At 39.7% G+C, this 14,840-nt stretch overlaps 1 protein-coding gene across 1 annotated transcript; it reads left to right on the top strand.

Moving 5' to 3' along the window:
* Positions 1-2,900: 2,900 nt before the first annotated feature.
* On the top strand, positions 2,901-14,536 carry TAF1A (TATA-box binding protein associated factor, RNA polymerase I subunit A). The gene is made up of 10 exons (XM_084284745.1): positions 2,901-3,105; positions 4,112-4,281; positions 5,091-5,204; positions 6,464-6,662; positions 7,459-7,589; positions 8,461-8,619; positions 9,493-9,559; positions 10,801-10,921; positions 12,283-12,443; positions 13,577-14,536. Exons 1-10 carry the CDS (start codon positions 3,021-3,023, stop codon positions 13,696-13,698), a joined length of 1,329 nt encoding a protein of 442 aa, XP_084140871.1. The 5' UTR covers positions 2,901-3,020; the 3' UTR covers positions 13,699-14,536.
* The last annotated feature ends 304 nt before the right edge of the window (positions 14,537-14,840 follow it).

Raw genomic sequence — 14,840 nt, 5'->3', positions numbered from 1 at the left:
GTGCATGCAAATAAAGCGGTGAGGGCGAAAGTGCCCCAAACATCGCACCCTGCACCGGCCCGGCCTTCCGCGGCCTCGGTCTCCGCTTTCTGCCCCGTTTTAGTCGTGATTGCTTGCAAGGCAAAAGTGTGCTGCTCACGCGTAGAGCTTTCTGTTAGCTCCTCGTTGCATCTATTACGTTTATATTGTTTTAGAGAGGCTTTCTGCTGCTAAAATGGCAGAGCAGCAGAAGTCACAACAGTCACGGATAGAAGGGAAATTAAGAAAGCACCTTCTCCACCTTTGTTTTCAGACCCATATCATTCATTCATCGCAGACTGGGCAAAGGGCATAAAAGACAGCCGGGAAGGGATAGGTATGATCAGAGAGTTTTATTGATGGCTTATCAAATGGCGGGGGAGAAAACAAACAAACAAAAACAAACACACGAACAAAACAAAACAACAAAAACAAAAACACTTTCCAAAAGGCAAATGCTGAAGCTGCTCCAAAAATGAACAGGTGTTTGGCACAACTGATGTCAAGGTGAAGGACTCCGCTTTTTCGTGCATGTCAAAGAGCAACTCCAGACAACTAAGTCGCCTTTCCTTGTTTTTAAGAACCTCTTCTAATGATATATCCGCAAGCACACTTAATATTAGCTATTGGGGATTCGTTCTGCAACTGCTAAAGAAGCAGTTGATTGTATTGCTGCACTTATTGCCAGCTCCCATCACAAGAGTTTGCAATCACCACTGCTAATTGCATTAGAGATACCGCTCATGTTTTTACCGTATCATCACAATTATTGATTTTTAGTTTACACACACTCATGTCTGCAGCCTCACCATACGGGATCTGAGTTGGATGATACTTAGCTACATGATGCTAGGCTTAGTTAAATGATGCTACATCATCTCTGAGAAAAACATAACCATTCTATTTTCACCCTCCATCTACAGCAATTTAGTATTTTAATCACCTTATAAAAAAGCTTTGGAATTGTGTTTGACATTTTTGTTGACATTTTTGAAATTTGAATTGTGTTTGAAATTTTTGTAGTTCACATTCTGTAAAAGAGATGGTACCTACTTGTCATTGCTAGTACTGCCTGATGAAAGGTCTAGGAAAGCCTAACTTGTGAAGCTTAGATTTCAGTTTTATCACAACTTGCAACCCGCCTGAGTTGTTAGCTGTACTTCTCTTGACAAATACCTCATAAGAATGCTTAACTCCTAACATAACCATAGAAATACAAACATAAGCTGTACCAAAGAACAATGGAGTAAAAACATAACAAAATTACAAGATTGTAAAACACTACTGTATATGGAATAAGTATATTCAAGTTACATTTTATAACAACCAGATGAATGAAAGACAAGTGATTTTTCCCTTGATATTATTATTATTATTATTTCTTGACGTAACTTCCAGCCTGGTCTTTTGGTCCACTTGCTTGTGAAGGCAGAACTGTTGGATAATTAGGTGTCAGTAAAGGTTATCAAGCTTATTTTTAGTAAAAGACCAAGATAAAGGTAACGGTGTCTGTAGTCATAAAGACAAGGGCAAGAAAGGGAGATGTGAAAAGAAACAAGATCACATACTTCTTGCTTAAGTCACTGCCTTTATTGTGCAATAATTAGTAGCTTGCAGTCAGTATGTATACATGAGTCTAATCACTGCAACCATGTAGCATTTCCTACAACTTCAAGTATTTCATAGTAACAAGGTACCCACAGCTTTCCCCAATGCATGATGTAAAAGAGAAATATTTCACTTCATTTTAGGTATTTCAGGCAAAATTTGCTTCAGCCTTCAACCCCAACATTGGAAATGCGTGTATTCCAGTAAGAGTGTTCTGTTAACTATGGGGAATGTAAAGTTTTGTGCGTGTCTACATTTGCAAAGCAATTTTCCTGCACAAAGGTATCTATCAAACTAATAACTTATACTTATTGACAAGATCCATTGGCAATGTTCACATAACAATCAGCAAAGATTCATGAGTGGCAAGAGAAGATAAAAATTAGCAAGCCAAATGTAAACATGCTTCTACAGACAACTGAGAAATAAATTGTGGGCAAGCTGGATAGTGAAATTAGGGTAGTAGTATAAGGTGAATTAACGTAGTGTAATAGGATGTGATGCCACACTTTGATACACCAGTGATCAGTGAGACACGGATAGGAAGGGCAAATTGTGAAGGATAGACAAAGAAGATGACACTGGTTAAGAAGTTGTGCTACAGAACAAAGATAGTTTATGGTCAAGTTAGCAATCAAAAAATAAAACGGAATATTTATGAACTGAAATTGTTATCAAAAACAGGAAGAACACAGCTTTAAGAAAAATAGCAGTAAAGGGACACATCTGTAGCCCCCCTGATTTATATTAAGGTACGATACTGAAGTTAAATCTTTAGACACCACAGATGGCTGCTCTGCCTTGTATTTTTCCTCTTGCCATCTGTTACTGATTACAGCTGAACCAGGATGCTGGGTGAGGTAAACCTTTAACCTGAGCCAGCTTGCTATGTACTTTATTATTTACTCATCCTCACGTGGCTGAGTTTTAGGGGAGGGAAGGAGGGCGGAAGTGGGCACGGGGGCTGGACGGACTCGCTTGTAAAACCAAACGCGGCTTTAAACGCCCCATGTTTTGGGATATCCTAGATTTAGGATTCCCCATGTGTGGGGTGCCCCAGCACACGGCCGGTTACTGGCAGCCATTTCACTACGCAGGCGCCCGGGGCGGTCTCATCATGGCGGTGACGCCGCCGCCTTCAGGGCGCATGCGGCACCTCGGAGGGTTATGCCCGTGCCCTACGCGCTCTGGGAGCCCCTCTGTCGGCCGAGAGCTCCTAGCGATGGGGTAGTAGCTGTGACAACGAGCCCTGGGGGCTGTACCTCTGCAGCAGCTGGGCTTGGCTGGGCCGGCTAGGACGAGCTGGGGCCACTAGCCGGGGTCAGTGCCGCCCCTCCCCTGCCAGGGTCAAAGATGGCGGCCGCCCTGGGGCTCTGCCCGTTGTAGCCGGCGCCATGGACGGCTTGGTGGCTGAGGCGGGCAGCGCCCTGCTGCCGGCCCTGCACCTGCCCTGCCTGCCGCAGCACTTCTACCGAGCCGGTAAGGGCCGGGCCGGCCTCCGCCGCCTCCTGTTCTCCCGCTGTGTGCTGCTGCAGCCCCTCGACCTCCTTCCCTGGGGCGCTGCGGGTTTGTGCAGCCTCCGTGCTGCTGCTGGCACGCCCCGCTGGCGGCCTCTGAGCCACGGGTGTTCCTTATGGGTTCTGTTTTCAAAGGATTTAAAACCCGCGAAGTTAGAAATATGCATGAAGACCACACCATACAATACTGTAGGTTAATTAGAGGTACTTCTGTAGAATGCGCTGTATTAAAAGCGCTGTGAGCCAGTACTGGAGTTACTCCTTCTCCTACAGCATTCAGGTAGGGGGTGGGTTTGATGAAGAAGGCTCCTGTGGCACGGGTTTTGGTGTGGGGGTGTGTTGGACTGTAGTGTGCAGCTATCACGCAGCTGTGAGCTTTAAACAAATGTGGGAACAAGAATTTAGTGTTGTGCCGTAACAGAATTTGAAGCAGTGTCCATGTAAACAGAGTAAGTGGCCTCCTTCCATGCTCGTGCTTCAGAGAATAATTCTCTAAGTGTATTTGTGTTTATAGCGGGGATTATTTAACTGTTAGTTCTGGAATGGCCTGTTTGCATGTGTGCGTATGAATCATCAGTGTGCTGGAGCCATAAGCTCAGCTGACAATAAATTACTGAAGAGAGAGGTCCCCAAAATATAGCAAAACATACTGTGAAGTTATCAAAGCACTGTGGCCTTCTAAGTCTGGTGGGGCAATAATATGTGATGTTGGTGCTTTGCTGTTTCAAGTGCCTTCAGTTGCATGCTGTGTGCGGAATAAATCATTTCATATTTCCAGCTGTTGCCATCTTCTCTTTCACTACTGCGGAAAATAGGTGTGTTTAACATCAAGACCGTGTAGCTTAAGATGACTCTCTGTAGTGTCTGAGAGAGATCATATAAGAGAGCTAAAATAGCAGGTATGTTGTTATCTGAGTAAAGAGTAATAATGGGTTTAGTTCACTTTGTTTGTGTTTTGATTTGTTTAGCATCTTCCCACGAACACAAATTAAGCTTCAAGAAGAGCAAGGAAGTATGTTTAAGTTACATTCAGGATGCCATATTACAGAAGCAGTGGAAAAGAGCTGCAGAGTTTCTAACCTTCTACATTGAGTCAATAGAGAAAGACTATTCCATAGAATACATGGGTCCCTCAGAGGTAAGTCTGTGTCCCTTATCAGAGTTTTTTTGAAGTTGAAAAAAAATACTTGCAAGAAGCATCTGTCATCTTCAGACCACCATTTGTCTTAGCAAGCTAATCATAAGTTTATTAAAAAGTCATAAAAGCTGAAAAGTTAGAAAATGTTCATAAATTAAATTAGTCCCTTATTAAACTAGTTTTCAAATGGCATGCCATCAATCAGAATCTATTTGAAAGTTAGTAGCTCACTGAGGCCTCTGCTAGCTTTTCCAGTGCTTTCAAAACTCAACCAGGTATTGGGATAGAAGCAGGAGGAAGGGGATCAAACAGAGTTGATAAATAAACTAATTTGATTTGTTTACGTTCTGTATGCAGACCTTGAAAACAAATGCATGTAGGTGGGAAGGCTACATCTGATTGGAAATGATCTGTATTGATAAGTCTGAAGAGCTGTGTACCTTACATCTCTGTGGGAAAACGTTAAAGGAAAACAGAAGTTTTCAATAACTCTGAAACATACTGTTTTTAGTAAGAGGAAGGGAAGCCTTTTAACAGATACAGTTTTCATAAGCTTTACTGAAGTGCTGTATTTATAATGAGTAATTGCGAAGCACCCATGGAACGTCAGTTGAAAAAATAAATAACAGTGCTAGATTAATATGTAGGTAACAATACCAGTAGAGAACACTTAGTACTCATCTTTTATTTGCAATTCAAATGTACATTTTATGCATATGCTACAGTTGCTACAAGTTTGATAAGATTATATATATATGGTGACTGATCCCATTTTTATACTAAGGTTATTTTGAATCTTTTTTCCCCAGATTATTTGGAGAGTAGGAACAGAAATTTTATGCAACCATTCACATGGCAGCATAGGAGAGTTCAACTCTTTCATGGAACAGATGAAAACTTTAGGAGTAAAAAGGTATTTGAAGGTGAGTGTACTTAATGCAATCTTGATGATTTTCCGCATGTTTATCTGAATGTTTACTTGAGTATTACTATCTCTGAAAGCGCGCTCTCAATGTTGTTGATAATAGTCCCAAAAAAGATGGTACATTTGAGTTACCAGTTGCATGATATTTCAAGGGCTATTCTATAGCTGATCACTTCTCATTTGATCTGTGTATTTGATCATAGGTACATATGTCAGTCTTTAGTAGTGCCTATATTCTGCGGTTATTCTTAATTTAAAACTGTTGAATTCATTTACATGTGTGGCCTGTTAACATCTAATTGCACATTAACACCTCTGAAATCTTGTGTCCAGTCCTTAATTTGGCCACTGTGCTCCTGACTACAGTTGTAGTTAAATTTTGCCATCAATATCTGCTCACTTTCCAAGTACCTAATCTGTGTATAAAATAGTAAGCATTATTCTGTGGCCCCTGTGTCACCCAGCTGTAGTTCTTTTCCTATGATGGTGTATTCAAACTGCTGCTGTTTTGGTTTTCTTGACTGTTTCTCATTTGTGTCAATGCTTCTCTCTTTCATTCTGTTGTATTTGTTCAAGGCCTCCAAGGAAAGTTCTGTACAAGAGTTTACTAGAGCCAACTGAAGGCTCAGACTTTGATTTAGCGCCTAATCAACATGACAGGGTGCTAGAACATCCCTCTTTTAGGTATTTTGCAGTTGGGTAACAAACTGAGTAAGCTACCAAGTGTAACCCAACTGGTTTTCCTCAGGTCATTTCTAGGCCTTCTAAAATAGGTAGAGCACTTGTTAACGGCAATGTAGGTTTTTGAGACAGCTGCTTTTTGCTGCCCTGGTAAGTACTGCTGAATGTTTACCACCTGAATGATGACTTCCTGCCACGCAGATTTCAAGAGCTTAAGCCCTTTTCCCTCCCAGGGATGCATCTTTGTATGTCAGATATTCTTTTGATTAATAATCTTTCTCCAGCACCTTCTGACAGGAAAAATTACTTAGGTTCTTATTGTACCTCTCTGTCCCCCAGTGGCATCCATATTCTCCCCTTCTGGCATTTTTCTCCAAAGTTCCATGTAAAGATACCGTTTGAAAAACAATGTGTAAAATGTGCTTCTAATTAAAATGTTGTACTATGTTTACAATATTTGTACATGGGTGTCAGGAATGAGTCTCTGTTCTTGCCCTGCACATCTGTGTAGATCTTTGCTGAGGTTCTCTCCATTCTTGATGTGAAACACTGTGGTATGGACTGTTTGAATTGCAGGTTTGTTTAGAGCATGCCTTCCATCTCCTTTGTAATGGACTGGTAGATGAAGCGTACCAAAACCTGTCCCTGGCGGAAAGCTGGAGGTTTGGAGAACAAACAACCGCTCAGGATAAAGAGATGAAACTGGTTCAGGCTTACAGGGGACTGCTGGACTACTATAGCTGGTCCAAGCAGAAGAACACCCTCTTAGAGTATGGTAAGTCCTAGTACTGTTTTTGTATTGAGCTGTGAACTTCAACTTCCTTGTTCTGGTGTTTGCAGCAGCAGCATTTCCATGTGGGCTGCTCTTCTTCCTGTGTCTACATCTGAAGGCTCCCAGGTGAAATGCTAGGTTTCAGAAGTTGAGCGTGTGGATTGTAATTCTGTACCAGCAACATTGGTGGTGCCAAAACAGAACACTCATGTGCACTTTTCTAGTGTCCTGAAATGCTATTCTCAAACAAAGCAATGCTTTTACCCCGAATCACAGTTCTTATATCCAGCCAACATCACCTAAAAGAAACATCAAAGGAATGTATTCACCTACAGCAGTGACTTCTTCATCCTTGCATCAGTACTTTACTGCTGCTAGAATTGAGTGCTAACAAAAGCTCCCAAAACTCGTATTTGAGTTTTCCCTTTTTCTAAAGGTAAAGATATGCTACATGTGTGTGGTGCCTAACTTTGCATATACCTGCTTGGCTGTATGGCTGGATCTCTGCTTGTTTCTCTGAAACTAAGTATTGTTGGTTTAAACTCTTTGTGCTGGTAGTGTTCATGTCTTGGAACACTGCCTGCTATGCCCCACAAATTGATTGTAAATTCAATCAATTCAACTGAAGTGAAGAGCAATGAAAAATTCTTGTTTCGATACTGGTGCAACTGAGTCCTTTTTTTCTTAAAAACTTTGACTGGAGTCCTTGCTTAGCAAAATGTTCGTCTTGTAGGTACAGCACTTCAAGAACTCTCTTGATTAGCAAAGTTAACTCTGGCATTCTTTCCTGTTTTCCTAGAGAAGGAAGGACTTGAAGACTCGTCTGTTGAACGGGAAATGCACAGTTGCTTTCGGAAGGCAGCAATGAGCTTAAAGGAGATCATTAAAATACCCGGAGTCTGGGATCTCTTCGTGAAATCCTATGTGGATGTAAGAGCATGTTTTGCAGATCATCTTCCTTTTGTGTTTCCCTGTCTAATTTTCATTAAGATGTCTGTCTGCAGTTTAGTTTCATGTGTGTGGGTGAGTGACAGTGAAGTTTTTTTTTTTAAAAAAACACATAGTACATAGTACCTCACTAGCTTTGATTTGGAGTGTTTGCTCCTGGTAGGGCTGCAGAGCCTCCATAGAATACAAAAAGGACTTTATTTCTGCATTGCCAGGAAAAAGAAAGACAACCAGCTTGCGTGTTCTGTTTTCATGGTGCTAGCAGAGAAATAGGAGCACAGCTGCTTTGTTTAAATTCCTGAAAGCAAGTTCTCTTTTTGGCAGGGCAATGTTTTTCTTGCTATGCTAGATCTTGGACGCCAAACATACAGTCCTGTTTTTCAAATATCTTCTTAGAAGTTGTAACTAAGAAATAAAGCTAATCTTAAAATCACTTTGAGAAGATTTACTTTTTCTAAATGCAGATAAGCTCTGAGTTCTTTGAGTATTTCTTCTGGAATTTTACTGGGTGCTGACAGCTGCCAAGCTCTGTCACTGAGTTCTCTTCAAAGACATGGCAGGCTGCTTCTATGTCTTTTTCCAGTGAACAGTGATGGTAATTCTTTTAATGATCAAAGCAGCGTTGATATAATTTTCTCCTATGTAATTTTTTTCTCCTTTTCTTTTATGTGCGATTTTTTGGTTACCTGTGATAAGAGTAACTAGTAAAATTAAAATATGCTGGTGTTACATCTAGTCTGCTGCATTATTAGACACAGACCGTGCTATCGCATAATTCTATGGCAGCCCAAAATGAGTTGTAAGAGTTTGATTGGTAACATGGCAAACTAATGATGAACTTAACTTCTTGTAGTTGTTGGAGTTCTATGGAGACCACCAGGAAGCTCGTGAAGTATTAAGTGAATATGCCTACAACTCAAAGTTTCCATCTAATCCCAACGCTCACGTTTACTTCTATCAGTTCCTAAAGAGACACGGCGCATCAAAGAAATCACTCGTATCTGCACTGAAGGTATATATTACATAGTGAATACAGCCTGTGGTCATTTGTGTTATGTGGTGGTCTGACAGTTCAGTTGTCTTCTGTTACAGTATTTACCTTACCTTCCTCTTTGTGGAAAGTAGAGGGTTAGAGGAAAGCTAGTGGGAGGGGTGCTGATGGGTGGAGCAAACAGTGTCCCTTACCATCTTTGTGTTCAGGTCTTTGTTCTACCTGTATGATTGATGCATCCTGTAACTTGGGGCAGAAATGAGCTCAGAGTGCATGTTTACATGGCTCTGAAGGTGCGTGTAGACAACATGCATTGATTTTTTTGTTGTAGTTTGGTCTTTACAATATTCAAGAAGTTATTAGACGTTTGTTTTTTTCACATATTGATCCTGTCTAACAGTTAGTTTCATTATTTTCAATTAGCCGTTCATTTAAGCTGCAGTAGAAGTTCACTTCTGGCTGGCAGATAAGGCCTTGCTGCATTAAGCTTTTGCAGAGTTGCTTTTAAATTCCCACTTTCACTGTCTTTGCTTATTGATCTTGTTAACTTCTTTCCAACAATGGTTTTCAATCTCTTCTGCCACTTGATGGCACTAAAATGCTTTTGTTAGGGCAAATACTTCAAAGAAAAGCTTCATTAAGTTTGGGCTTTTAAACTGCAGTCTGTATGTTTAAAATTCCATCTTCACAGCAGTTTTTAGCATTGTGTTAGTGTTGTGTCAAAGACATGCAAAATGGCCCTTGATCATCATTCTTAGTATCAAGATACTTGGGTACCAGATCGCTTAATTTTCCTACCTAAGACACCCAAAACTCTGATGTTAGTGCTTCTCTTGATGAGGCAGTAGTCTTGAAGCTTTCACATTGAAATAATCTATCTGTTTTTTGTTTCAGATCTTGCATGATATTGTTCCCTCTCATGAACTAATGATAGACTTTAATATCATGCTTCAAAAATCAAGTAAGTCTTTAAATATATTTGTTCTTTTTTATTTTGTTAATCTAGAATGATATGAAATTGTTCTGTAGCCTTCTTTGTACTTACTAAAGTAGTTCTGTTTATTAAAAGAAAAACCCCAAACCTGACTTTCTGATCATAGGAAACTTTAATGCATATGAGTCAGCAGGCACTTACAAACTTGTGTAAGCAAATACCTTTCTAAGTCTAAAGGCTGATCAGAGCAGTATGTTGTAATGCACAGCCAGGATCTCAAAAATAATTTTTTTTGTGGTACACTAGTCTGAATGCCAGGCTTGCCATTTCCTCTATGACATTTCTTATTTCTCTTCTGGAGGAATTGAGATGGATCTATGCCTTCTTTTATCATTACCAATCAAAGAACAAAATCTTGATCCTCCTCAAGGGAGGTTTTATTTTCAGGCTGGTAGAAACATCTTCTAACTTGGAGACTAACTTCCATTTTTTCTAATTTTCTTCTAAGTTTCTTCTAATTTCCATGCATTGATTGCATTCCAAGCTGCGTATTTTCTTGCAAGCTGGTATGTTTCAGCTACTTGGCAGATTGATGAAATGTCATGGAATCAAGATTGTTCTTTTTTTTTTCTCTGGAAAGAAAAAAACCCTCTTGGCTAAACCCTCCCTTTTCCTGTTTGTGCATGACACACTTCAAGTTCTTGTAGCTCTTGTGGACAATTTGATTTCTGAAGAAGGAATTTATAATGATAAAGATAACTTTCCCTACATTTACCTGCTGTGATAGGTCATTTTTAGAACACCTCTGGTACATTAGCTGCTGATGTGAAATGCCTGTTTTATTCACATCAATCCAATTTCTTTGTTTTGGTATCTCAGGGCTTGAAGTGTTCCAGGGCACTGTGTTCTCTTCCCGTAGAAAGAACATGTTGAACACCAGCACCAGCTTGGTAGCTCTGATTACAACAGCAGCAACTGTTGTAAGCAAGGCTGTGTGGGCTAAGTGAGCAGTCTTATGTGTGCCTCTTGAGTCAGCAGTTTTTGAGCAGGATGAGAGTAGGGAGAGGGGATCTTTCTAACGAGTTATGCTCTAGACTCAGGAAGCCTTCCTTAACTTTCTCTCTTGGAAAAAGCAGAAGATAATGGGGGAGCTCTCAGTAATTGGGAAAGTGGCAACATGTGGGAAGGCTGGATGGAGAACAGTATTTCATTTGTTGCTTACTAATGAGTTCTAATCTAATTCATTAATTGGCCTAATCTCTTCCCAGAGAAACGAAAAAAACGTCGACTGGGGCTAGAAGTAATTTTTGCAGCCTTGGATTATGCTGGCACAAAGGAAAACGTAAAAGCATGGAGTTGTTTGGCAAGACAGGTGAAACAAATTGTAATGTAAGTGTGGTATCTCTGATACAATATACTAAAACCAAACTTGTGTGTCAGTTAGAGGTCTTCATCTCTGGGAAATTGATAAAGTCCCCCTTTGTAGCCTTCATCTTCCATGCCGGTGAATGGAAGAGTCAGTTCACCTGAATCCTGTGGCAGTGCTTGGCTTCAGTATGCTTTCACTGGGGGAAAAGAAGAAACTACTAAAGGAAATTCTCAAGTTTTCAGTATTGTCATCACCTGACAAAGGTTTTAACCAGGCTATGTGCTTATGCACAAGGAACTGCTCAAACACTAAAAAGGAAAAAAAAAAAAAAAAACCCACACTTGTTTGATTTTCTGCTCTGTTATGCATACATTATTAGAAGGTGGTTTGAGAATTGCTGAGCTGCAATAGGGGCATGGTATATAGTGTACAAACTGGTGTGTTGTGTTGTCCTTTGCTGTGTGATGATGGTAACTGTTACAGAATGCAGCTAGTGTATTCTTAAAAGCTGAGCCTGGGGATTGATGTCTCATTGCTGCCAGACAGGGACTCTGATTTAAGAAGGAATCATCTCCAGGCAATCCATGCCCAGAAGGCCTCTAATGTCTAGACTTTTATCCCAACAAACAAGATTTTATTTTTAAGTCTTAAATATATTTATAGTAAATTAATTCAGTACTGCATTTGACCCATTTTTCTGATTCATTGCTGCTTCTACCTCTTAGTAAAACATCTGCTGTTAAGGTCCAGAAGTTGATGGATTAAAGCTGGGAGTGTTGTTGCATACGGTTAACAAAAATGGCATAATACTTGAACTTTTCCTGCATTTTTTTACTTGAAGACACAACTTCAGAGTATCTTCAAATATAGAGGACATCTTGGTCATATTAGGGGAATATCACTTTCTCATTCTAGGTTGCTTACATTTCTGAAATGCTTGGTTTAAGGTCTTTGTTATGTGAGTTACTGGGATAAGTATTCAGGATAAGTTAGTCTTTGAGTATGCCTAGGGTAACACAAACCTTTTTTTAAAAAACAAACCTATTCATACTACTAATTTGTTGACATGAATCAAATGTCTTATTACTATTGACAAACTGTCATAGGAGTCAAACTTACTTCATTTAACACCATAATCTGCATTACTGCCAACTTTCAATAAGGCTGTTTGAGTTTACCTCCTGCCTCACTAGTGCAGCCAAGGACTTTAATTAAAAAAATAAAGGCATTTCTGTTTACAATTAATATTTCAGTCTGCAGTGTAAGGCCAGTCTGTTAGCAATTGCTGAGACTTGTAGCAAGCTGATCATAAAATTCAGCGCCTCCTTTTCATCATTTCATCCCAATTTAAGTTTTTCTATATTTTGTTTTACTTTTTTAGTTCTGAGAAGCATCTTGACTGGATCAAGGAAGAGTGGAACTCCAGAAAGGACTGGTGGCCTGCCTTCCATTTTAGCCGCTATTCAGCAAAAAGGAATTGGCAGGAAAATGAAAGCCTTACGTATGAAAAAGCTCTGGTGGCTGGAGTCTTATTAGGAAAAGGTAATACTAAATGTTCTTTCCTTTTTCACTACATAGGATAGAAATAATGTCTAGCTCTAGCCTGAACAAGACAGGTAACTGGACTACTCTCCGTAAGAAGTGCAGATCCATTCATTTATTGACTATGGTCTTTGAAGCTGAACATGAGAAAGTTGTTTAAAATGGTTGGGTATTCCTCAGTAAGACATACTTTGCGTAACTTGTTTTATCCTGGTTTAGGGTTCCATTTTATTTGCCTTGCTGAGCAGTCACAATACTACTTATTCTCTTGTTTATAACCTTGAAACCACAATTTAAAAAAATATCCAACAGGCTCCTGAATGGGTATTGTGAGGACTGTGAAAAAGCTTGCTTGCTGGATTACAGTCCGTGCAGTATATCAGCAAATACTGGGGAGGAGACGGTCCTTAGGGACCAAGTGAGTGTTGTAGTGCTGGAAAGAGGAAGAAGGAGGTCTTGAGTGGAAACAGTCATGATCCTCATCTTCCTATCAAACTGACCTCTTTGGTAGCATTCTCTGAAATGCTGCTGTAACTAAGTGGTAAATCAGGCTGAGAAGCAGTAGCGAAGTTGAAAATAAGAATATGGTCTAGAGAGTAAAATATACAGACAAATTTGGGCTTCTGTTTGATTAGACATTTTGGTAGCTTTTCTATAACTTATCTTCCATAATTCATTAAAACAGTTTCTTATGTTGCAGACCTTTCTTGCTTTCAGTAATATGTTATTGTCTCCCAGCTTTTATTTCCAGATGTCTAATAATTTTTTTCCAGTCCTGATTTTCTCTAATAGAGCTTCTGTGTGTATTGGTGCTGATGCAAGCTTCTATTTTACTTATCCAATGTAATAAGTAAATACTTCTTTACTTCTGACATCTTATTTCTTATTGTATCTGAAGAGTAATACAATTTTCTGCAAGACACAGCATACAATTATATAAATGTAGAATGTTTCCTGGGTAAGATGAGGATAGTTTATTTAGTACTGCAGTTATGTTGCTAATGTGCCTTGGGTTATTTTATTACTTTTTGTTACTGAGAACTTAGATGTTTGCATGTTGTTTAAAAAGTGGAAGGATTTTGTTTACTTGTATCATGGTATAACTGACATCACTTTTTCTTCTTTTTGCTTAGATTGTAAGTACTTTAAATACGTATCACACCAAGGCTGCAAAGCTCAGGTGAAAAGATTTCGGACACTGAAGAAATTTGTGAATAGGCACGGTCCCGTCTGCCTAAGAATATCTGGTCTTTGAGGTTCTTCTGCACAGCTGTGATTAGAAGGAGTCTTTGAGGTTCTTGCTGTGTTTTTTTTTCCCTTCTGTGAAACTGACTTCTGTATTGGTACTGGTCTAAAAAGGCAGACCCTATCAACTCAGTCAGTTTTTTATATATTTGTTTTGAAAAGAAAGTGCTTTGGTTTTTGCTTACTTTATAATAAAGTGAATATCAACCAACATATGGGGCTGAAGAATTTCTTTAATATTAGTCCCATGCTTTTGTGTGAAATGCAAACAACACTGATTTCAAATACACCTTGTATTTGGTAATTGTGGTATAGAACTCTTGTATCAAAAATGTTTTAGGGTTGATCCTTCTTATGTTCAGATGTATAGATGGTGATTTAAAAGGCTGCTGGAAAGTAGTTCAAAATCCATTCACAGCCAGCTGTAGCATTCATAATGGCTGGTGTCTTCACCTAGGAACAGTATGTGGTACAGTGTGAAAACAAGTCTCTCAACCTGTAAATGTTATGTTAACTTGTGCTTATAACTGACTTCCTGAAATATATGGAAAACGAGGAGAGCTCTATACCTTATTTTTTTTTTTTCTCATTGTATATTGAGAATTACAGGTCCTGAAGGTCTATTGCAGACTGTTCAAGTAGATGAGGCACTTCAACGTATCCAATATCAGTGTTCCTGCATGTGACATCTGTGGGTTGGGTCCAGTTCAGGGAACCTCTTCATGCTGCTGGTAGCAGTGAGGGAAAGGTTGCTGCAGTTGCATGGTTACAGAGGAAAGCTCGCGTGCCAGTGCCTGAGAGAGAAAGGCACAGAACTACTGAAAACTTCACCACCTTGGAAGAGACTTGCTAGAACCTTTTTGCAGTCTAGCCTAGGAGTTGAAATACACACTGCTGCTGTGTTTAGAAAGCAAATGTTGATGTGTTGTCATAAGCTAGCATTCTGGTTCATTTAAAAACAACAACGTTTCCAAATATTACTGCTGTCTTAATGGCAGGTCTGTAGAACTCCTGTGGATGACCTGCTTGAACCACACCTGGGCATGAAATAAAGATGTCTTTAAAAGCATGGTGGTATATGGGTAAGTTCATCTGTGCTTTTAATAGCCAAGTGTTTATCTGGGAGTTTGGTCTGGGTTAATATTGAGTCTT

Source organism: Netta rufina (assembly GCF_964035555.1).
Source record: "Netta rufina genome assembly, chromosome: 3".
Lineage (NCBI taxonomy): Eukaryota > Metazoa > Chordata > Aves > Anseriformes > Anatidae > Netta > Netta rufina.
The sequence above is the reverse complement of the archived record's forward strand: the minus strand, read 5'-3'. Positions and strand labels throughout refer to the sequence as shown.